At 39.3% G+C, this 18,598-nt stretch overlaps 1 protein-coding gene across 6 annotated transcripts in view; it reads right to left on the reverse strand.

Moving 5' to 3' along the window:
- LPP (LIM domain containing preferred translocation partner in lipoma) overlaps nucleotides 1-18,598 on the reverse strand; it is a 669,364-nt gene that overhangs the window by 114,378 nt on the left and 536,388 nt on the right. For all 6 annotated transcript variants that reach the window (XM_070406593.1, XM_070406588.1, XM_070406590.1 and 3 more), the window contains one exon: nucleotides 7,854-8,023. In XM_070406593.1, coding sequence (XP_070262694.1) covers nucleotides 7,854-8,023 — 170 coding nt within the window. The remainder of the gene's footprint in view (nucleotides 1-7,853; nucleotides 8,024-18,598) is intronic.

The raw sequence follows: 18,598 nt of genomic DNA on the forward strand, positions 1-18,598 counted from the left end.
AGAAAAGCACGGGACTATTCTTCAGGAACTGTGACCTCTATCTAATCTAATAATAGACAAACATGGTAATTGACCACCTCTCATTGGCTAATCAGCGAGATATGCAAATTAACCACCAACAAAGATGGTGGTTAATTTGCATACGTAGGCACGAAGGGGTGGAGTGAAGACTGAAGGCGGCTCCGGCAGGAGCGAAGGCCTGGGTCCTGGGTGCCGGAGGAAAACCAGTGCCGTCAGGCAGAAGAAGGGAAGGCCTATTGCATGAATCTTTTCGTGCAACAGGCCTCTAGTAATAAAATAATGTTCTTTGTCCTAGTTGATAGTTTTTTCTTGAATTGTACTTTATTTACTATTAATATTGTAGTTAGTAGGTAATAAATATTTTCTTTTGGTCAGAATTTAATGTTACATCTTTTCCTACTTACTTATTTTTAACTATTAAAAATAAAAACTATTAGTTTTATTGGTTCATTGCTTAGTACCATTGTATTTGCTCTTGATTGTCCCCCACCAACACTTTATTTTGATTAATTTATTTGTCTGCTGGGATATTGAAGTCATTTTTTTCATAAAGGTGATATACATTATTTTTGAATGTCCATGGAATATTTAAAAGAAACTATTTCTACAGAAGGCAACACTGTTATGAAACAAAAACAAGTTACTAATTGGTACAGATGGTATGATTCCACTGTGTGTATGTAAACACATGTATAGAGATGTGTCATTATAGCTATAAACATATATCCATACTCGCATACAGTGAAATAGAAAAGGAGTGTGTGTTAAAAAATATAAACTGTTATGTTACTGAGACGGGATAGTTATGCACCTTTGGATATATTTTCAAATTTTTTTCTCCTAGGCATATAATACTTAAAAGGTTTTTGTGTGTGTGTGTGTGTGTGTGTGTGTGTGTTTGTTTTTTTGGTGTTTTTAATTTCTATTTGAAAGCAGCCCAAGTGCCCATCAGTAGATGAGTAGGTAAAAAGCTGCAGTACATTTACATATTGGAATACTACTCAGCTGTAAAAATGAAGGGAATCTTACCTTTTGCGACAGCATGGATGGACCTGTAGAGTATTATGCTAAGTGAAATAAGCCACTCAGACTACAAATCCATATGACTTCATTTATATGTGGAATCTAATGAACAAAATAAACTAACAAAGTGGAGTCAACTTATAGACAGAGAACAGACTGACAGCTGTCAGGGGGGGAGGGGGTTGGGGGCTGGGTGAGAAGGGTGAAGAGATTAATCAAAGGAAAAAAAAAGACTCATGGACACAGACAACAGCATGTTGACTACCATAAGGAAGGGGGTATTGGGGGCGGGGAGTAAAAGAGGGCATAAGGGGGATAAATTGTGAAGGAAGAAGACTTGACTTGGGGTGGTAAACACACTATACAACATATAGATGATGTACTATAGAACTATAAACCCGAAGCCCATAATTTTACTAACCAATATCACCCTAATAAATTCAATAATAATAAAAAAAGATATGAAGAGCCACTGAAGAATTTTAATCTCTGAAATAGCATTGTCAACTGAGTAGAAGAATGTCAGTAAGGAGAAATAAAATAAAAATAAAGGTTATATATCTGAATAAAGAATAAATTACTAACATATGAATGAATATTCTGAGCTCAGTATTTCTCTAATAAAAAGGCAAAAGCCACATCTATAAAATTCAGTTTGGTTTACCTATATATTTTTTTAACTTGACATTATAGAAAATAGTAATAGAGAAAAATTAATTAGGAAAGAGAAACCTAGTAATAACAAATGATATTTCCAATCACTGTTTGGATATGTGGGAAAAGCTGGAGTTGAGAACCAAAGGCCAGGGTTAAGTCTCAGATCGGGCACTCATGCTCCATGGAACTGAGCAAGCTGACCATTTCCAAAGCTCTTACTACTGGAAATGAAGGCGGTTATAATTGTATCTATTTTCTTAGGTCCTTAGAGGATGACACAAGATAAAAGAAAAGTACTTTGTAAAAGTTAAAGCACTACACAAATATTAGTTGTTATGATTATTTTTAACAAAAGAAAAATAAATAAGAGATTTTTGCCTTAAAACCTGAGGCCTTTCAGGGAAAGCCACATGTACAGGTAAATGCTCAAGAAAAGACAGGGACTGATTGCTTTTCATCAGTATAAGTTCAGCACTTCAGATACTGTAATACAGTAAGATATAATCCATGTGGTCCATCAGCTAAAAGGTTGAAAATGGAAGACTATAGTCAAAAGGGGCTATCAGAATGTGCATATTTTTAGGAAGATGAACATTAGTTTCAGGATTTTATGAACCCAGCAATAAAATTAGAAGGTCAGTTCCTAATCTTTATTTTGTCTTTTACTTTGAAACTATCAAAACCACTGCAAAATGGGAATAATACTCTCCCCTTGTCTGTTTCACAAGGTTCTAATAGGTATGATCATGTACAGTAATAGAAGCTTTGTAAACTGTAAGGAGCTATATAAATGGAAGATAAAACTATTCATAATTGTTAGCATGGTTAAATCTCTTAAAATAATAATTGACAAGTTTTCATCTTTCTTGAAGCATTCTCTCCCTGTTTCTGGGAGAGTACTTGTGGAATGATGATGTGAGATACCAAGAAGAAAATGCCTTTATACTGGTACTAGAGGCCCAGTGCACAAAATTCCTGCACTTGGAGGGGGCTGGGGGGGGGGGGCCCTCAGCCCAGCCTGCACCCTCTCACAGTCCAGGAGCCCTTGGGGAATGTCTGACTGATGGCATCCTGTGGGGAGTGGGCTAAGCCATCAATCGGACATCCTTAGTGCTGCCTTGGAGGCAGGAGAAGCTCCCCGCCACCACAGCTGCACTCGACAGCCGTGAGCCCCGGCTTCTGGCTGAGCAGTGCTCCCCCTGTGGGAGTGCACTGACCACCAGGGAGCAGCTCCTACATTGAGGGTCTGCCCCTTGGTGGTCAGTGCACATCATAGCGAGCAGTTGAGCGGCCTTAGCATACCATTTGCATATTACTCTTTGATTGGCTGAATGGCTAACTGTATGACTGGACACTTAGCATACTAGGCTTTTATTATATAGAATGTGTGCATGTGCATGTGTGTGTGGTGTGAAAGGAGAGACAGAGACTCCTTTGGAGATGAGTGAGCAGAGGTGGGCAATCAAGAAAAGAGAAGGAGGGAAGTTCATGTGGATTTTTCAGATTTTAGTCTGAACTTTCAGTTCATTTGCCAACATCCACATAAAGCCCTAGCCATAACTGCCTTTAAAACATTTTATTAGAAAAAAACTAAGCATAAAAAAGAACAACTTTCCAGAAGAGGTAGAACACCTACCTCTTAATGTAGGTGGAAAAGATCGAATACTTTAACTGTAGCCACTGAGTGACATAAGGAAGCAAAAGGCCACTAAAGTGTTGGCCACTAATGTGCCAAATTCAGGAAACTCTAAGTGTTTAGTCTCCTGTGGAGTTGGCCTCCTACTTCGTGAGGCCTTTTAATCACTTGGATCTTGACTCTAATAAAAATGTCTACACAACTTCCATTGCTGGAGAGCTAGGAGCTGGGTTCGCTCCACTCTGAGGAAGAGCCCTGGGTGAGGGGAAGACCTTGGCTGCCATTTCATAAACAGGCTTGCTGAGAATCTCTGATGTGCTGTTTGTAGGCGCGGACTCCTTGGCTATGCTAAGAACACAGAAACTGTAAATCTACACTTCTGGGTAAACCTGTCTCCTTCAGGGCAGAAGGGCACACAAGTAGGAGGCTCTATTGCTACTCTTCAGACTCATAACAACATAAAAATATTCTTAAGCAAAGCATGAAAATCTTTGTCCTTCTCATATATGTCTTCATATTTCTTCTATGGCATCTATTTATTTTGGTACTTCCACAGAAACTGCAGCTATGAAATTACCCCAAAGTTAGAGAGTTTCTAAATTGTATCAAATTTGCAGAGGGAAAAAGCAATGACAATAATGCTATTAATCAAATCAAACCCTTATATTAGTAAACAATTTCATGATGTACAAAATAAACCTGCTCATTCCTTCTCTTTGAAGACAGGAAAAAAGTTAGTATTTCCCTTTAATAAATGTAAATACTAGTACTCAGAAATTAAATGACACACCAGGAGAGCAAGGACTAGAACCAATATATTCTATCTTTATCAATTTGCTTTCCAAGGAAGCTTAGTGTTCTTAAATTTAATCCATAGGAATAATCAAAGCTAAGATTTTAAGAGATCTATCACCAAAGTAGAAAAGCATCTCATTGGTTTTGCTAATAATTCTACAAATTAAAATTAAAATAATGCACTCAATAAATTGATTCTAAATAAATATAAATACAAATTTTCAATAGTGGATAGATTATAGTTTAAAATGCAGTCTCATTACTATGATGGTTCTGTAAACTGAAAAATATTTCTGAAGAAATCTAGCAAATGTTCTCCAAATTGCCATAAACTAAGCAATATAAATTAAGAAAGTTATTAAAAATAAAATAATATAAAATTTATTTATAGGCATGCTATTAATAATACCAAGAGATTAGAAAGTATCCAATATCATTCTAGTGGCAAATGGCTTGAAAATTTAGTGTGTAAATGTATAAAACTAAACAGATAAAAAGCTAAAAATAATTATTATTAGTCATAGGAAGTGATGTGCATATTTATATGTAGTCAATCGATAGGAAATACAAAATGAAGCATGTACAGAATGATTAAAGAGAATTACAATGCTGTATAGAGTGAGGCTTGTTTCATTACATGTATGTATGTGCAAGGATTAAGGATTTAAGAGAATATAGGAAAAGATGAATAATCATTAAAACAAAGTTTCCCTCAAAATTATATAAATGTTTAACTTAAATATGATTTGAAGTTGATGAATTCAGGCAAGAGTAAATTAAATTTACATTACACTGGTCTCCCCCATAGACTCAAGAGCATCAAACATGGGTGGTCTTTACAGAGAAATGAATAAACTACTATCTTCAATGTTCTGACGCTAACAATTTAAAAAACAAGTAAAACAAACACTGACTGAGGCCTAGGGCCTGGCTCTCTCTGCTTTGTACAGGATGTCTTTCTTTCAGACATCAGTTTCCGCCAGTGGAATGAGAGGCAATTTGAATGCCATTGCAGGTGTTTGTTCTAAGGGCTTTGGTTCCAAGAGGGATACATGCACACAGCTTTCCCAGTCCCCACATTTCTAATGTGGCAGCTTATTGGACTTATGAAAGTTCAGAAGAAATTAAAATGCTAACACATCCATGAGGGGCTTGAGGCCTGGGCTGACCTCTGAAATCAATATTGAACAAGGGTCTCTGAATAAATCTTAACTGAACTCTGATAAGAATTCAATTACATTTTACAGTCACCATGGATAAATCTCATTAAAGAAAAATCACGATTAAAGTTTCTGAGGAGGGAGAGAAGTCAAAAGGATGGTAAGAATTTCCATTATTCGAATTCACCCAGGTCTTCCAAGGATGTGACTGAGTACCTCCCAGACAGTGTTCCTTGTTATAAGCATTGTATAGCATCAGGCAACCAAAGCAAACAGCTGCGGCCTGAAGAATCACCGAGTTCCTACGCCTGGAATGGGGGCAGAAATCTGAGCCTGCACACTGCAGAAACCCATAATTTAGCCAGATTGGACATTTTTTTGGTTTTATTACATACTCAGGAGAGCAAGCAAAGCATTTAAAATGCTACGTCTGACAGGTTAAAACAATTTCCTAAAGCCTGCTGAATCTCACTGCACATGTAAGGTCCTCACATTCAGACTAAATAGGCCAGAAATCCTGTCAAAATTAACCTCAGAATAGCATGTATTTCACTACCATTCCTTGAGCAAGCCATGTGTGTTTTACAAAGATTGCCTCATTTCATATCCACAAACCTTTGGGGGAAATCCAGAAAGCACCCCATTATATAGATGAGGAAACTGAGGCTTAGAAAGATCAGGTAACTCTCCCAAGGAGACAAGACATTAAGTGATAGCACCAAATTCAGACACGTATTCTTTACATCATGTTATATTGTTTCCCAATATCGTTTATATGATTCCTAGCTCATCAGGGATAAAGAAAAACTGAATGAGGCTCATTAAAGTAGCAAGAATCAACAAGGCAGTCCAAAAAGGGATGGAGAAAAGATACAAGAGCTACAAAATCACAGAAGCCTGTGCTCACTTAGTATAAGGACAAACAGCCATGCATAGCTGCTGCTCTAGGCTCTGCTGACGTCACCATCAGAGCTCACTATGACTAGCATATTTCATAATGGTGGTCCTATGTGAATGTCATTGCGAATGACAGTCTGCACAATCTAATGACAAAGGCAGGGGATTTGTAATTTTCTTTTGTCAACACAGAATTCAAAGGGTGATATTTGAAATATTCTCATTTACTACAGAGGTAAGCTTTTGTTCACTGACTTCCCCTGATATGCAATTGCTCCTTGCAGATCAACAGGACCTTACTGTGTTGGTGTTTATGTTCTGGACCAACTAAAATAGTGTGACGCCTGTAAAAATAAACAAACAAACAAACAAAAAACACGGGACTAGGAGTGCCAACAACTGAATATAGCCCTGGTTTGGACACTAATGATATAAGAAGTCACTTTATTCCTCTTTGCTTCTCTGTGTTCTCACTTCTAAAGAGAGGAGTTAGACTAATGATCTTCAAAGTTTGTTTGTTTTTTCCAGCTCCAAAATTGCGTGGCACTATAATGATGCTATATGCGTGTTTAAGTTGTCTTTGGGGAGAAAAAGGAAATAAAATGGAACCTAAAAATGCAAAACAATATTAAATCTTGTAAGATCTTTATCTCGAAGAATCTTCAGATCTGTGCTACAGACTCCAGGGCTGCAATGAGTTAGAGCCGTCAGGTTATGGGAAAGTGGCAACGAGCCAGGTTCTTCTGCAATCAACTTGAAACTTGGGGATCTACAAAGCTATTTATAACTCGCATTGTCTTGCACCAAAAGCTTCCTTTATGTTGACATTCTTGGGCACTGAGGGCCAAACCATGGCTCTTTTGGGGGTTTGCAAAAAGCACTACTTTTTCCACTAACAAGTGTTCAGCAGACATATTAAAATCATGCAGAAGGATAACAAAGACATTTTCCTTAGGTTAAAAACAAGTCTGTTCACCCATTAAATTGCTGTATCATATGATTGCTTAATGTATACATGTGAATAGCCTGGCCAAAAACTAAGATAATGTGACTACGAGTGTTTGTTAGTCACCCATCGATGTTATTAAAGTATAGTTGTCATGTTCTTCAAAAAGACAACATCAACAATAGTTAGCTCAGTCAGCATTACTTTTCATGTTTCTTTAAGGTGGGCTATAATAAAGCGTTTCTCAGTGTGCATCAATGAAAACCTCTGGGTATGATAGGTAAGAAATCTTCTGGGTAGAAAAGAGGTGATTCAAAGGACCCAGGAGTTTAAAAGTGCATTGACAAGTCCAGAGGCCCTGTAACACTTCTCAACAAATACTGACAATTCAGGGTGACAGCTAATAAGGAGGGTGTAATGTTGCCACTTGGGAAACTCTCTGATGCTACGAGGGATATCATGATAGCTAGTACATACAAGCTTGAAATCCACACGGTGACGATCTTCTCAGCAGACCACTAAATGAATGGCAGCCCCATCCCAATACACCTTTTCCACATGAACACATGGGAAAATTAAGATATGCCTATTTACATGCACACATATTGTGAAGTCTGAGCGAAGTCAAGATCTGATGGCAACATTCTATCTGAAGTGAATGGCACTTTGTCAAAGAAGATATCTTTGCTAAGTACCCAAGGACCAATTCTGAACTTACAATGTAGCAGGGCTCACAGTAGGCTTTCTTCTCCATGGCGTAGAAGGGCTGCCCTCGGAGCTTGTTGTTGCAGATGATGCACGTGAAACAATCCACATGGAAGACCTGGTCCATGGCAGTGCATCCTGTCCCTTCCCCAATAACATTTTCCCCACAGCGAGCACAGCGGCCTGAAAGAGAGAAGGGATTGACTGTTAAGAACACACAGAGGAACACTTCAGTCCTGGGATAGAAACCAACACGGGAAAGACAGCAGCTTCGTAATGTCTGCAGCAACAGCAATGGGACCACCACTATCGCCATCACCGCCATGAGCAAGATCACCAGGACAGTCACCACTATGCCCTGTAAGGCCAGCAGGATGGGGATTTTACATCCTCCTATAAAATTGAGGAGTTGACTGTCTCAGCCAAAGAGCCCACAGAAAATGATAGAGTGGAACTCAAGTCAAGGCCAGTGCCTCGACTCTACTCTCACATGGGAGTCTAAGGACAATGGCTCTCGGGATGGTAGGAATAGGTGGGGTTGACTAGAAAAGTCTTTCTTCTCAGGGAGTCTGCCTGTCTGGTTAGACTGGGAGGGAATGGGGTCCAAAAGCAAACTTCAACTCCTTTCACAAAAGCCCTGGTTGTAAAACCTTTGCATCCAGCTCTTGGTGACAGGCAGGTCAAAAGCCAGGCCCTTTCATTTCCAGACAGCTCTGACTGCCAGAAAGTTCTTCCTCATGTTGAGCTGGAATGCTTGCTCACTCTAACGGCTACCCAGTAGTTCCAGTTCTGTCTTCAGGGGATTCATGAAACAACTCTCCTCTCTTATACTTGACACTCTTTAAAATATTACACTTCAGTTAGTGTTGGCTCCAAGTCTGTTCTTGGGTTGAACATCCTTAAATCCTGCAACAGTTTCACACACTGTAGGGCTTGAGTCCCTCATGACCCAGGGTTCTGCAAATTTCCAGCATTCTTAAATGGATTCATGGGGCATCTGGACCACAGATGCACATCAGATTTAGCTTTAAAATATTCACATTAATTCTTAAATAACAATAAAACATCATTTCAGAGAAATATTTATGTCAGCGAGAGGCATTTTGCTGGTTGCAATCTGTCTCTGTATCGGGCTCCATCGTGGGAATCTTGTCAGAGGTCACATCCACATCCAGGTTCCCATCTCATTCTTTATTTCTTCTAAGTAATTACAGGTCACTGGGGATGTCTGCAAGGATCTGCAGGCATTTATAGGTAAGCTATGGCAAATCTAGTGCTTCATATGTGTCAGGCATTTTCTAGGTGCTTTTTCTAGGTTAAATCCTTTCATATTCACAACAACCTATGTGATAGGGACTGTTATTATTCCCATTTTACAGATGAGGAAACTTAGTCACAAAATGGCTAACTAACTTCAAACTCAAGCAGTCTAGTTTCAGCACTTACAGTGTTAACCACTATGTAATCTTGCTTCTGCTTGGTTCTATGAATCAGGATTGAACACAGATCTGACATTATGGAGAAATTTCTCACTGAATGAAGACTGCTTTCAGCACTCCGTCACATTGGATTGACAACCATTTCACACCTAAAAATAGGAGGGCTAAATGTTTCAACTTGGGAGAAAAGAGGAGAATATATTTCTAATCCTCTCTAGTTGCATTTGGCCCTGTAAAAAATTTCTTTATATTCTGTTGCAGGATTTGAATGTCTTTACAGTATAGTCCATTATCTCCCTCCTAGAAAATAAAAAATATCAAGTGTTTGAAGAATAGTTAAACCCTTGACAACTAAGTCATCTCCACTATTATTGACATTTGTCAAAAGGTGTGGCTTTATTTTCAAACTTCTGTTGAAGAGTAACTTGTACCTGTTTTTATTATAAAAATGTATAACCTTAGAGGGGCATGTTTAACATTATGGATGTTCATTGACTTTAGTAACCAAAGCAGGTTATTTAAAATAGCACTATTTTTTGTGATTATTCAGAACAAAACACTTAATTGGTTTACTAGAAAGTTCACTGAGCTATGTTTGAAAAAGATGCTAAAATTCTGAGAACTTCATGGTATTATCTGACAACATTTCATTACAGAAAACATATTGAGGATAACAGGCAATCCATAACATCTAATTTTTAAAGAGTCATCATCAGACTTAGTGTTTAAACTCTTCTTTTTCAACTGCTTGTGTGGAAAGAGCACATTCATCCCAGCATATACTGATTCTTTTTCTATATATATTGGAAGCCTGTTCACTAAAATTTACATTGTAATATTAATCTGAAGTAGTATTTATGGTATTATCTTTATTACTATTTTTTCCACCTTCAGTGAATCATACTTAAATCACTGACCTCCTTTGGTTGATCTGAAGAAATAAAGCAATACAATAGTAAATAATGAAAAATGTAGCTTTAACATCAGCAGAAAAAATCATACTAACGACATGAAAATATTCTGGGCTGAATGGCACTATTACTAAACATTGATTTAAAACAATTCAACAGAGGTTTTGTGGTACATGTGATATTTTTATAATGTGATGAGTATTAAAAGAACTTATATGCATATATGCATAGCCCATGCACAAAGACAATAGTGCAGTTAAGGCCAGGGGTGGAGCAGGAGCTGGATGGAGTAGGGCAAAGGGTGGAAAAATGGGAGACATTTGTAATACCCTCCACAATAAAAATAAATTTAAAAAAGAGTAAGTTGGATTCCTGAGAAAATTATTTCAAATTTAACAAATTTTAAAGTAGTTAAGTGCAGGTCAATAAAATTATTTTTAATTAATTCCCTTTTAGACATCAAACTGGATTCCCTGATAATCCATCAGGGACTACTAGTGATCTCTTGTGGAAAAAATGCTTTCAATCAGATGTTATCAACTGTTGGTCATGCTGGTCTACCAGGCTGGTAGGGGTAGCAATTATGATCTAGACCACAACCGCCCAAAGGGTAATATCTGGAGTCCAAGAGTCTGGGCCTACAGGGCTGATAGAGAGTCTGAGAACCTGGGGGAGATTTCAATCACTGATTAGATGGAAAGATCATAGCAGAGCCTTGAAGGACAAGCTGCAAAGTAAACGTTGGAATTCTCATTCTATTCAAGACATTCCCCAGGTATCTACTCTTTGCCCAGTACTATATTTGGCTTCCCTGTGACATACAACAGTGGATCAGACAATATCAGTACCTTTTACAGTCATTAGGGGACTATATAGATTCCACAATCACATGAGAACGTGTCACATGGGAAAGTGCAGTGGAATGTGGGAGGAAAATCACATCTGAGAAGGTTCAGGAAAGTTTTAGTGGGGAAAGAAGTAATTGAGCCCAACCTTAAAGGATGGAATTTTGACAGGTGGGAATGGAAGAGAAAACTGCAACACAAAAACCAAATGCTTATTGAACCCAAAAATTCTGCAGTGATTTGGTGCTGGCATAATAAGGTTTTGTCTTCTCAGCTATGAAAGCCGATGGGCTAAATTCATATGGAACAATCCTTTCTTTTATATTTTGGAGAATATTCTTTCAGAGTGGGTCAGGCAAATATGCTGGCCCCAGACATGACCAGCTCTGCTGCCTTCGGTATTTTTCCTATTCTTGGGAGAAATCAGGGACACTAGGCTCGAGGGCAGTCAGTCTGGCACCTTTAAAATCACAAGCACAGAAAAAGAGCGAAGAACAAAAATTAAAAATAGCCCTGCACATCAACAGGACAGTAAAGGTGCCCGAATGTTCCCTTTTTACATGAACAAAAACTTTAACCATGGCTTTTAGGGAGGTATTGAGAATGGAAAGAAAGTTCCTCAAGCATAGTGCATTTTTGCCCCTACAGGGGCTCATACTACACATCACTGAAATCATACCGCACTCTTAAAGCCTTTCTTTAAGACAAACATCTCAGCACTTTCAAAGGAGGAAAACCAGGGGAATTGTACAGGACTAGCAGGCATCAGAGCATCAAGGAATGATAACTGATTAGGGGCCAGTAGGAATCCCAGGGTCAAGTTCAAATGCAGGGCTGGTATGAGAAGCTTAGCACAGGAACTTAACAAATGCAAGCAACAGTCATACAGCCTGGGGAGAATTTTGTCAGTGAATTAAGTCACCTGAGCAACAACAACAAAAATGAGCTTGTTTATATATTATTGCTTATTATATATGTTGCTTTATGTCAACTGTGGAGATAGTCGTGAATTCTTCTCACCCATTACTCCTCCTTTTCCTCCCAACTATAGTAACCTCTGCAACCTCTCTGAAATGCTTCCTTCCCAACACAAGCCTGCTATGTAAATTGAGCTTCACTATTTCCCTTGGGCCATTGCAATGGCTTCCTGATTACTCCCTTATCTCTGGTTTATTTCCTCTTATAAATGGAAAGGCTTTATGGAAATCTTAGTACTTGAGCTAAGTCTGGAAGGTTACAGTTTTTGAACAAGTTGTCTTGACGAATGGCATGGGTAGAGGGTGCTTTTACAAGGCAATCAACAAAGAAGCAAGGAAGGCAGAGTAATGGGATATGTTTTCATATTTAATGGTTCCCACTTTCTCTTTTCATAATATGAATTTATTTCCTTTACACTATGAAAATAAAGTGTTATTTAGAAATGTCTCTTGGGTGATCAATACACCATTAGGCCATAGACTGTCCTTTGCAAACAATGTTGGCTTTGGAGGTGGGACCGAAAATGTCCATAGCCATTTGGAGAGTTAGTGCTATGGTGATCAGGGGTGACAGACTCCCAAACTTGTATATTATTCAATATCAAAAGTAAAACAGTAAATTTAGGCAGACATCAAGCCACGTCACATGTGTCTTCATGTCCTCCTTGCTTCTTGATTTATAATAGAAATTTTAGGCACAAGCAAAATTAATATTCTATCTTTAAATATTATAAAGAACTAAAACTTTAAATGCCAATTCTACAACATATCAGCTTTCTCATTAGATACCTTCAAAAATATATTCTGAACAAAGTCCTGCTCCAAAAGTTAAATCAATAAAGTTATATCAGGCTAGGGAAATGATGGTCATGTATACCTAGAAACAAAGCCTGCCCCAATTTATTATATATATATATATATATATATATATATATATAGCCACTGGGGTTATTGTCCTAAATCACGAACTCCATTAAGGTGGTTCACAAATTATCTTCCACTGAAGATACAAAAGTATAATAGAACAAGTTTTCTTTCTTTATGTAACAGGTCCATAATGATATTCACTGATGGTTCTAGGCTGATGGCATTTTCTAATGGCCAAAGTTTTTATTTTATAGAACCCTGCAGCCTCAGTGTATATAATAAGCAGTTTTCTTAAAACTTGCTTAAGTTCTAGGACAGTGATCTGCAATCTTGCCTGTATGTTGGAATCATCTGAAAACTTTTAAAAGAAATACTGATCTCTGGTCTGTAATCCAGAGATTCTGATTTCATTGGTCTGAGGTGGGAGATCTAGGATGAAATTTTTAAAAGCTTCCAGGTGACTCTAATGTTCAGTCAAGTCAAGTTGAGCCACTTTCCAAGAGGTGCCTATTTCTGTGCTACTTGTCAGGAAAACAGCTAACAAGTATCACCCAAATAGGTTTCATCTGCATGCAAAGCAGTGCAGAGGCAGACTGGTAACAATGAGTTGGCTGGAAAAAAAACAAATTCTGTGGCATTGTAATATACATTTCTTTTCCTCAACAAGAGTCATCTCTCTTATGTCTTAGTTTGAAGAGTTTTAAATGGCTTTCCCCCAATTGATAACTACATAAACAGAATCTGCTAAATTTTCTCATAAACTATTGCCAGTGCTGCGCCAGAGAAAAGCAGTTCATGTGTATTGATTAGAAGCACTACTATGGAACAGGCTTCTTTTGTGTCACAAATGAATTGATAATATGGCACTGCTGTGTGGCCTAAGACAATATAGAGCAGTGATGGCGAACCTATGACACGCGTATCAGAGGTGACACGCAAACTCATTTTTTTGGTTGATTTTTCTTTGTTAAATGGCATTTAAATATATAAAATAAATATCAAAAATATAAGTCTTTGTTTTACTATGGTTGAAAATATCAAAAAATTTCTATATGTGACATGGCATCAGAGTTAAGTTAGGGTTTTTCAAAATGCTGACACGCCGAGCTCAAAAGGTTCGCCATCACTAATATAGACCCTACAAGAATGTCAACTGATAGCCATGTAAGTAAGGTGTGGCGTCACAAATTACATCAAGCATCAAATTTAGTCATTACTACTTTCTTGGACTCTGTCTTTAAACAATGTAACATTATTTAGCTACCAGAAGTCAGTCCTGCAGTCAGTGCTGGGTCGCCATGGTGACCAGCACTGACTGCCACTGTTGCAGGTGCAGCGACCCAGACCCAGCACTGACTGCCAACAGGGCTGCGGATCAGGCCCAGAGGCAGCTGTTGATCAGCCCTTGCCTCTGTCTTTCTCTCCGGACCTCACCAGCAGCCCTGCCTCTCTTTCCAGGCCTCCATAGCAGCCTGGGGGATACTGATCATCCCCGCCTCTCTGATCAGGCCTGGAGATAGGCCCAGAGATGCTGACTGGCATAGAAACTGACCAATCAGAACCTAATCTGGGGGAACTGAGAAGGCAGAACCTAAGGTGGGGGCTGAGGAGGGGTTTTAAGGGCAACAGCTGTTTGGTGTAAGGTGTAAGAAAGCCGTTCAATTTTTTAATGACCAGTTTGGCAGTATAGTGCATACAGCTGGCTATCAGTCCAGGTATAGGGATTATGTATTTTTGTCTGCCAAGAGCACTCCCTCCTGCTGTAAAGGCTCCCCCCGCCCCCCCTCCCCCCCCAATTTAAGCAATCCTATCCTACATAATCTATACTAATAAAAGGGTAATATGCTAAATAGACTGGGTCAACCGGCCATCTTCTGGATGTCCGACTTCCAGACAAAGCCATGGTGGTGGGGGCCAAGGCAGAGGCTGTTAGGGGCGATCAGGCTGGCAGGGGAGGGCTGTTGGGGGTGAGATCAGGCCAGCAGGGGAGAGCAGTTGGGGGCAAGATCAGGCCAGTAGGGGAGGGCAGTTAGGGGCGATCAGGCAGGCAGGAAGAGGGGTTAGAAGCAATCAGGCAGGCAGACAGAGGCAGTTAGGGGTGATCAGGCATGCAGGCAGGTGAGTGGTTAGGAGCCAGTGGTCCCCGATTGGAGAAGGTGCAAGTTGGGCTGAGGGAACCTCCCGCCCCCCTCCCCCCATGCACACATTTTGTGCACTGGACCACTAGTATGAATATAACTGCATTCTACTACTACATTCTATTATTGCTTAGGTGGGCCATGCAGAAATGCTTAAAAACTCAATGGACATGTGGATAGCAAGGTGAAGGAAGGGGTAGATAGCTGTTCCTCTCTCTCCCTTCCCTATAGAGTACACACACACACACACACACACACACACACGCGCGCGCGTGCACACATACTTGCAGGATGACAAAAGAAAAGGAGCAATGATTGCTATGGTACTAGGACCAGTGATAGACATGTGAAACATGGTGAATGAGAAACAATCTATTGTCTCTTACTTCACTGACAAAGGAGAGACAAATAAGAGAAACATTTGAAATACAAAATAAGAAATTAAGCTAAGGTAAGACAGAAACAACATAAAACAAACCCCCAAAATGACAGAACAGTTCAGGAATGGGTAGACAAAGGCCTGGGCAACAAACCTGATGTTATTGCGGGGGGGCGGGGGGGGAGGAGGAACCTATTGTTAAAAGGAAGTCATTATGAAGTCTAACCATGAGGTGATTCATTTATAGATATATATTTGCTTAGGTTGGACCTTCAGGTAAGGAGGTGAATCGGAGGGGGAGTCCCACATAGGGTTGCAACAGCAAGTATGCTTCACTGATTTAAATATACTGCACTGTGAAGAAGTATTGCAAATATATGAAAGAAAACCACTGTACTGTTTTCTGTTCCAGGCACTGTCCTACCCACTCTTCATACATTCTTTCATTTAGCCCCATCAACCTTTATCTATTCTTATTTGATAGATAAGAAACCTGAGGTTAACTGACTTGGCCAAGGTCTCAAAGGTAGAATGAGGTGAGGCTGAGATTAGAACCAGGTCAGACTTGCAAAGACCACCTTCTTAATCAGCATGTTTTTTCCCCAATGAATATATTTTAGTATTCAATCATAACTCTGATGCTTTTAGCATTATCTAGGAGGGGGGCCCATTCCATCTCCCAGGGAAAGAAGAGCCAGCATTGCATCAGTTCTCCATCATCTTGAGAGGAGGGTCCAGAATGTGCATCTCTGGTCCTAGACATAAGGAGCTCTTCATTTTGAAGTTGTCCAACACCTGCTGTAGTTGGAGGGAGAAAGTAGAAGGACCTCTAGTAGATACTTTGTAGTTCTTACCCTCATTGAACTTCATGGACAGGTAGTCAAGACACTTTTTTCATCTGTCCTTTCTACAGAAGCTGAGAAAGGTGACTTCTGTGCAAAGTACTTGTCACAGAATAGAGAGTCAGTGTGAATTCAGGAGTGCTCAACGAACATCAGGATATGCTTAGAAGAGGAAATCATTATAGGTGAGGGTCCTTCAAAGAAGATCCTGAGCTGTTGAACCTCAAACTCTGGCTTCCCACCAGGAAAGTTTTTAAAAATACTGATGCCAATGATCCACTTGTAGGGATTCCAATTTATTTGGGGTGGGGCTCTGCAATAGTGATGTTGGTGTGCAGTGGGTTGAGAGCCATTGCTGTAAAGGGAGCTGTGTGTTTATGTGTTCCACACACTGTAGTTTGTCCTGGAATATTCTTAGACATCAATGATGGCTAGAACCAACAGCCCTGGCTATCTGAGCTACATTTTAGGAAACCACTGTTTGTTGGAACCATGTACCCTTGTCCCAAACTTCACTAAACTAATTAACACACACACACACACACACACACACACACACACACAGAAGGCAGGAAAATCACTTTCTGATGACTTCTATTCTTAGGAAAAGCAGCACAAACAAACCGCAAAACCAGACAACAAGAACAAGAACAAGAACAAAACAAAAAACAACACTGCTTTGCAGTTTGGGATAATGATAACCTTTAAACAAAGTTCTATATAACGTGGTGTAACGGCAATCAGACAGAACTGTGGGGGTGAACTCACTAGTTTTGGGAGCCTGAACAAGTTTCCTAAATTTCTGAACCTGAGGTCCCTTGTTTTCAAAACAAGGAAAGTAGACAAGTAGACTCCTGGGAGGCCCAGGTGGTCTCAGTGAGTCATTTATCTAACCATTTTGTCAACCCTTCAAACACACTGAGTCTCTATTCTGTGCCAAGTACTATGCACAGCAGTCACCTTTTCTCCGCTTCTGTAGAAAGGAGAGATGAAACAAGTGCCTTGACTACCTGTTCATGAAGTTCAATGCAGGTAACAGCTACAACGTATGAACTAGAGGCCTTTGTACTTTCTCCCTCAACTACAGCAGGTGTTGGACAACTTCAAAATGTAGAGTTCCTTATGTCTAGGACCAGAGATGTATACTCTGTCCCCTCCTCTAAAGATGATGGTCATTGTGGGATAATAGAGATAGCTGCATCTGTAAGACAGTTACGTAAGATTTATATTCACCAACATGCTACGCATTGAATTTAGTGCTAGAAATTCAGTTCCAAAGCTGAACATTTCTGTGGCCCCAGAGAGATCATAATGATCAAGGTATTCTGCACATACTATTTTCCAAGCATTGTTTTAAGTATTTGAATGTACTATCGTATAATCTTTCTAACAACCCCACGAAGTAGGTCCTTATCATTATCTCTACTGTCCTTGAAGAAATGTCAGTCTAGAGAGATTAAGTAACTTGCCCAAGGCCATAGAGTTAAAAAACTGAAGCTGGAATAGAGGCCCAGACAGTCTGGCTCTAGAGCCCTGCCCTCTAACCTGGCTTATTACTTATCAACTCCAAAAATTCCTGAAAACTCTGGTCTGGCAGGAAGCTTGTGCAAACCTTATCACGTTGGCTAAAGCAAGATTTATCTTCAAATTGATTTTTATACATGGACAATTTCATATTCCTGCACTTAATTTTGAATCTCTTCTTTTATACTTAAAATTCGTTTCATGATTGATCTGCTGACAGAGAAAAAATCAATAACTACGAGTAGTGTTACAACTGCTACTGCAATGATTATTTTTGACTTATGATTTGAATCTGGTGTGTAATATCTCACATGGGGATTTGTGTTTCCCTCAAGCTCCATGCACAGCTAAAAATCTTGACATTTGCCTGGGTACTTTTACATTTTTTGGTGGAAAATCCTAAATGTGTTCTGGTTATTTAAGAGCAAACCTAATACTGAGGTAACTCAAGAGGGTGTTTCTAAAGCCACTGTATTTCAATGCCCCACAATAGCCATGGGCTTCTCCTTATGATGCTAATAGGCACTCCTTCTATTTACACAGTGCTTTAAAATAGGCAATGTACTTTCTCACCTGACACTACCAAAAACAGCAAAATAAAAGTTATAATAACTAATATTACTTACAATAGCAATAGTGTGGTGAAGGCCTGGGGCAGGGGAGCAAGTGTGGGCTAGAAGGGGTCAATGGGGGGGGGGGGGGGATGGGGACATCTGTAATACTTTCAACAATAAAGACAAATTTAAAAAATAAATTTTTGATACATGAAGATGGAGAGCAACTGCAAGTTCATATAAAACATCATTTCCATGTTGTCATTTAAATCTTACAAGAAC

Source organism: Myotis yumanensis, unplaced genomic scaffold, assembly GCF_028538775.1.
Source record: "Myotis yumanensis isolate MYYU_CA2020_CCGP unplaced genomic scaffold, mMyoYum1.0.hap1 SCAF_2, whole genome shotgun sequence".
Taxonomy (NCBI): Eukaryota; Metazoa; Chordata; class Mammalia; order Chiroptera; family Vespertilionidae; genus Myotis; species Myotis yumanensis.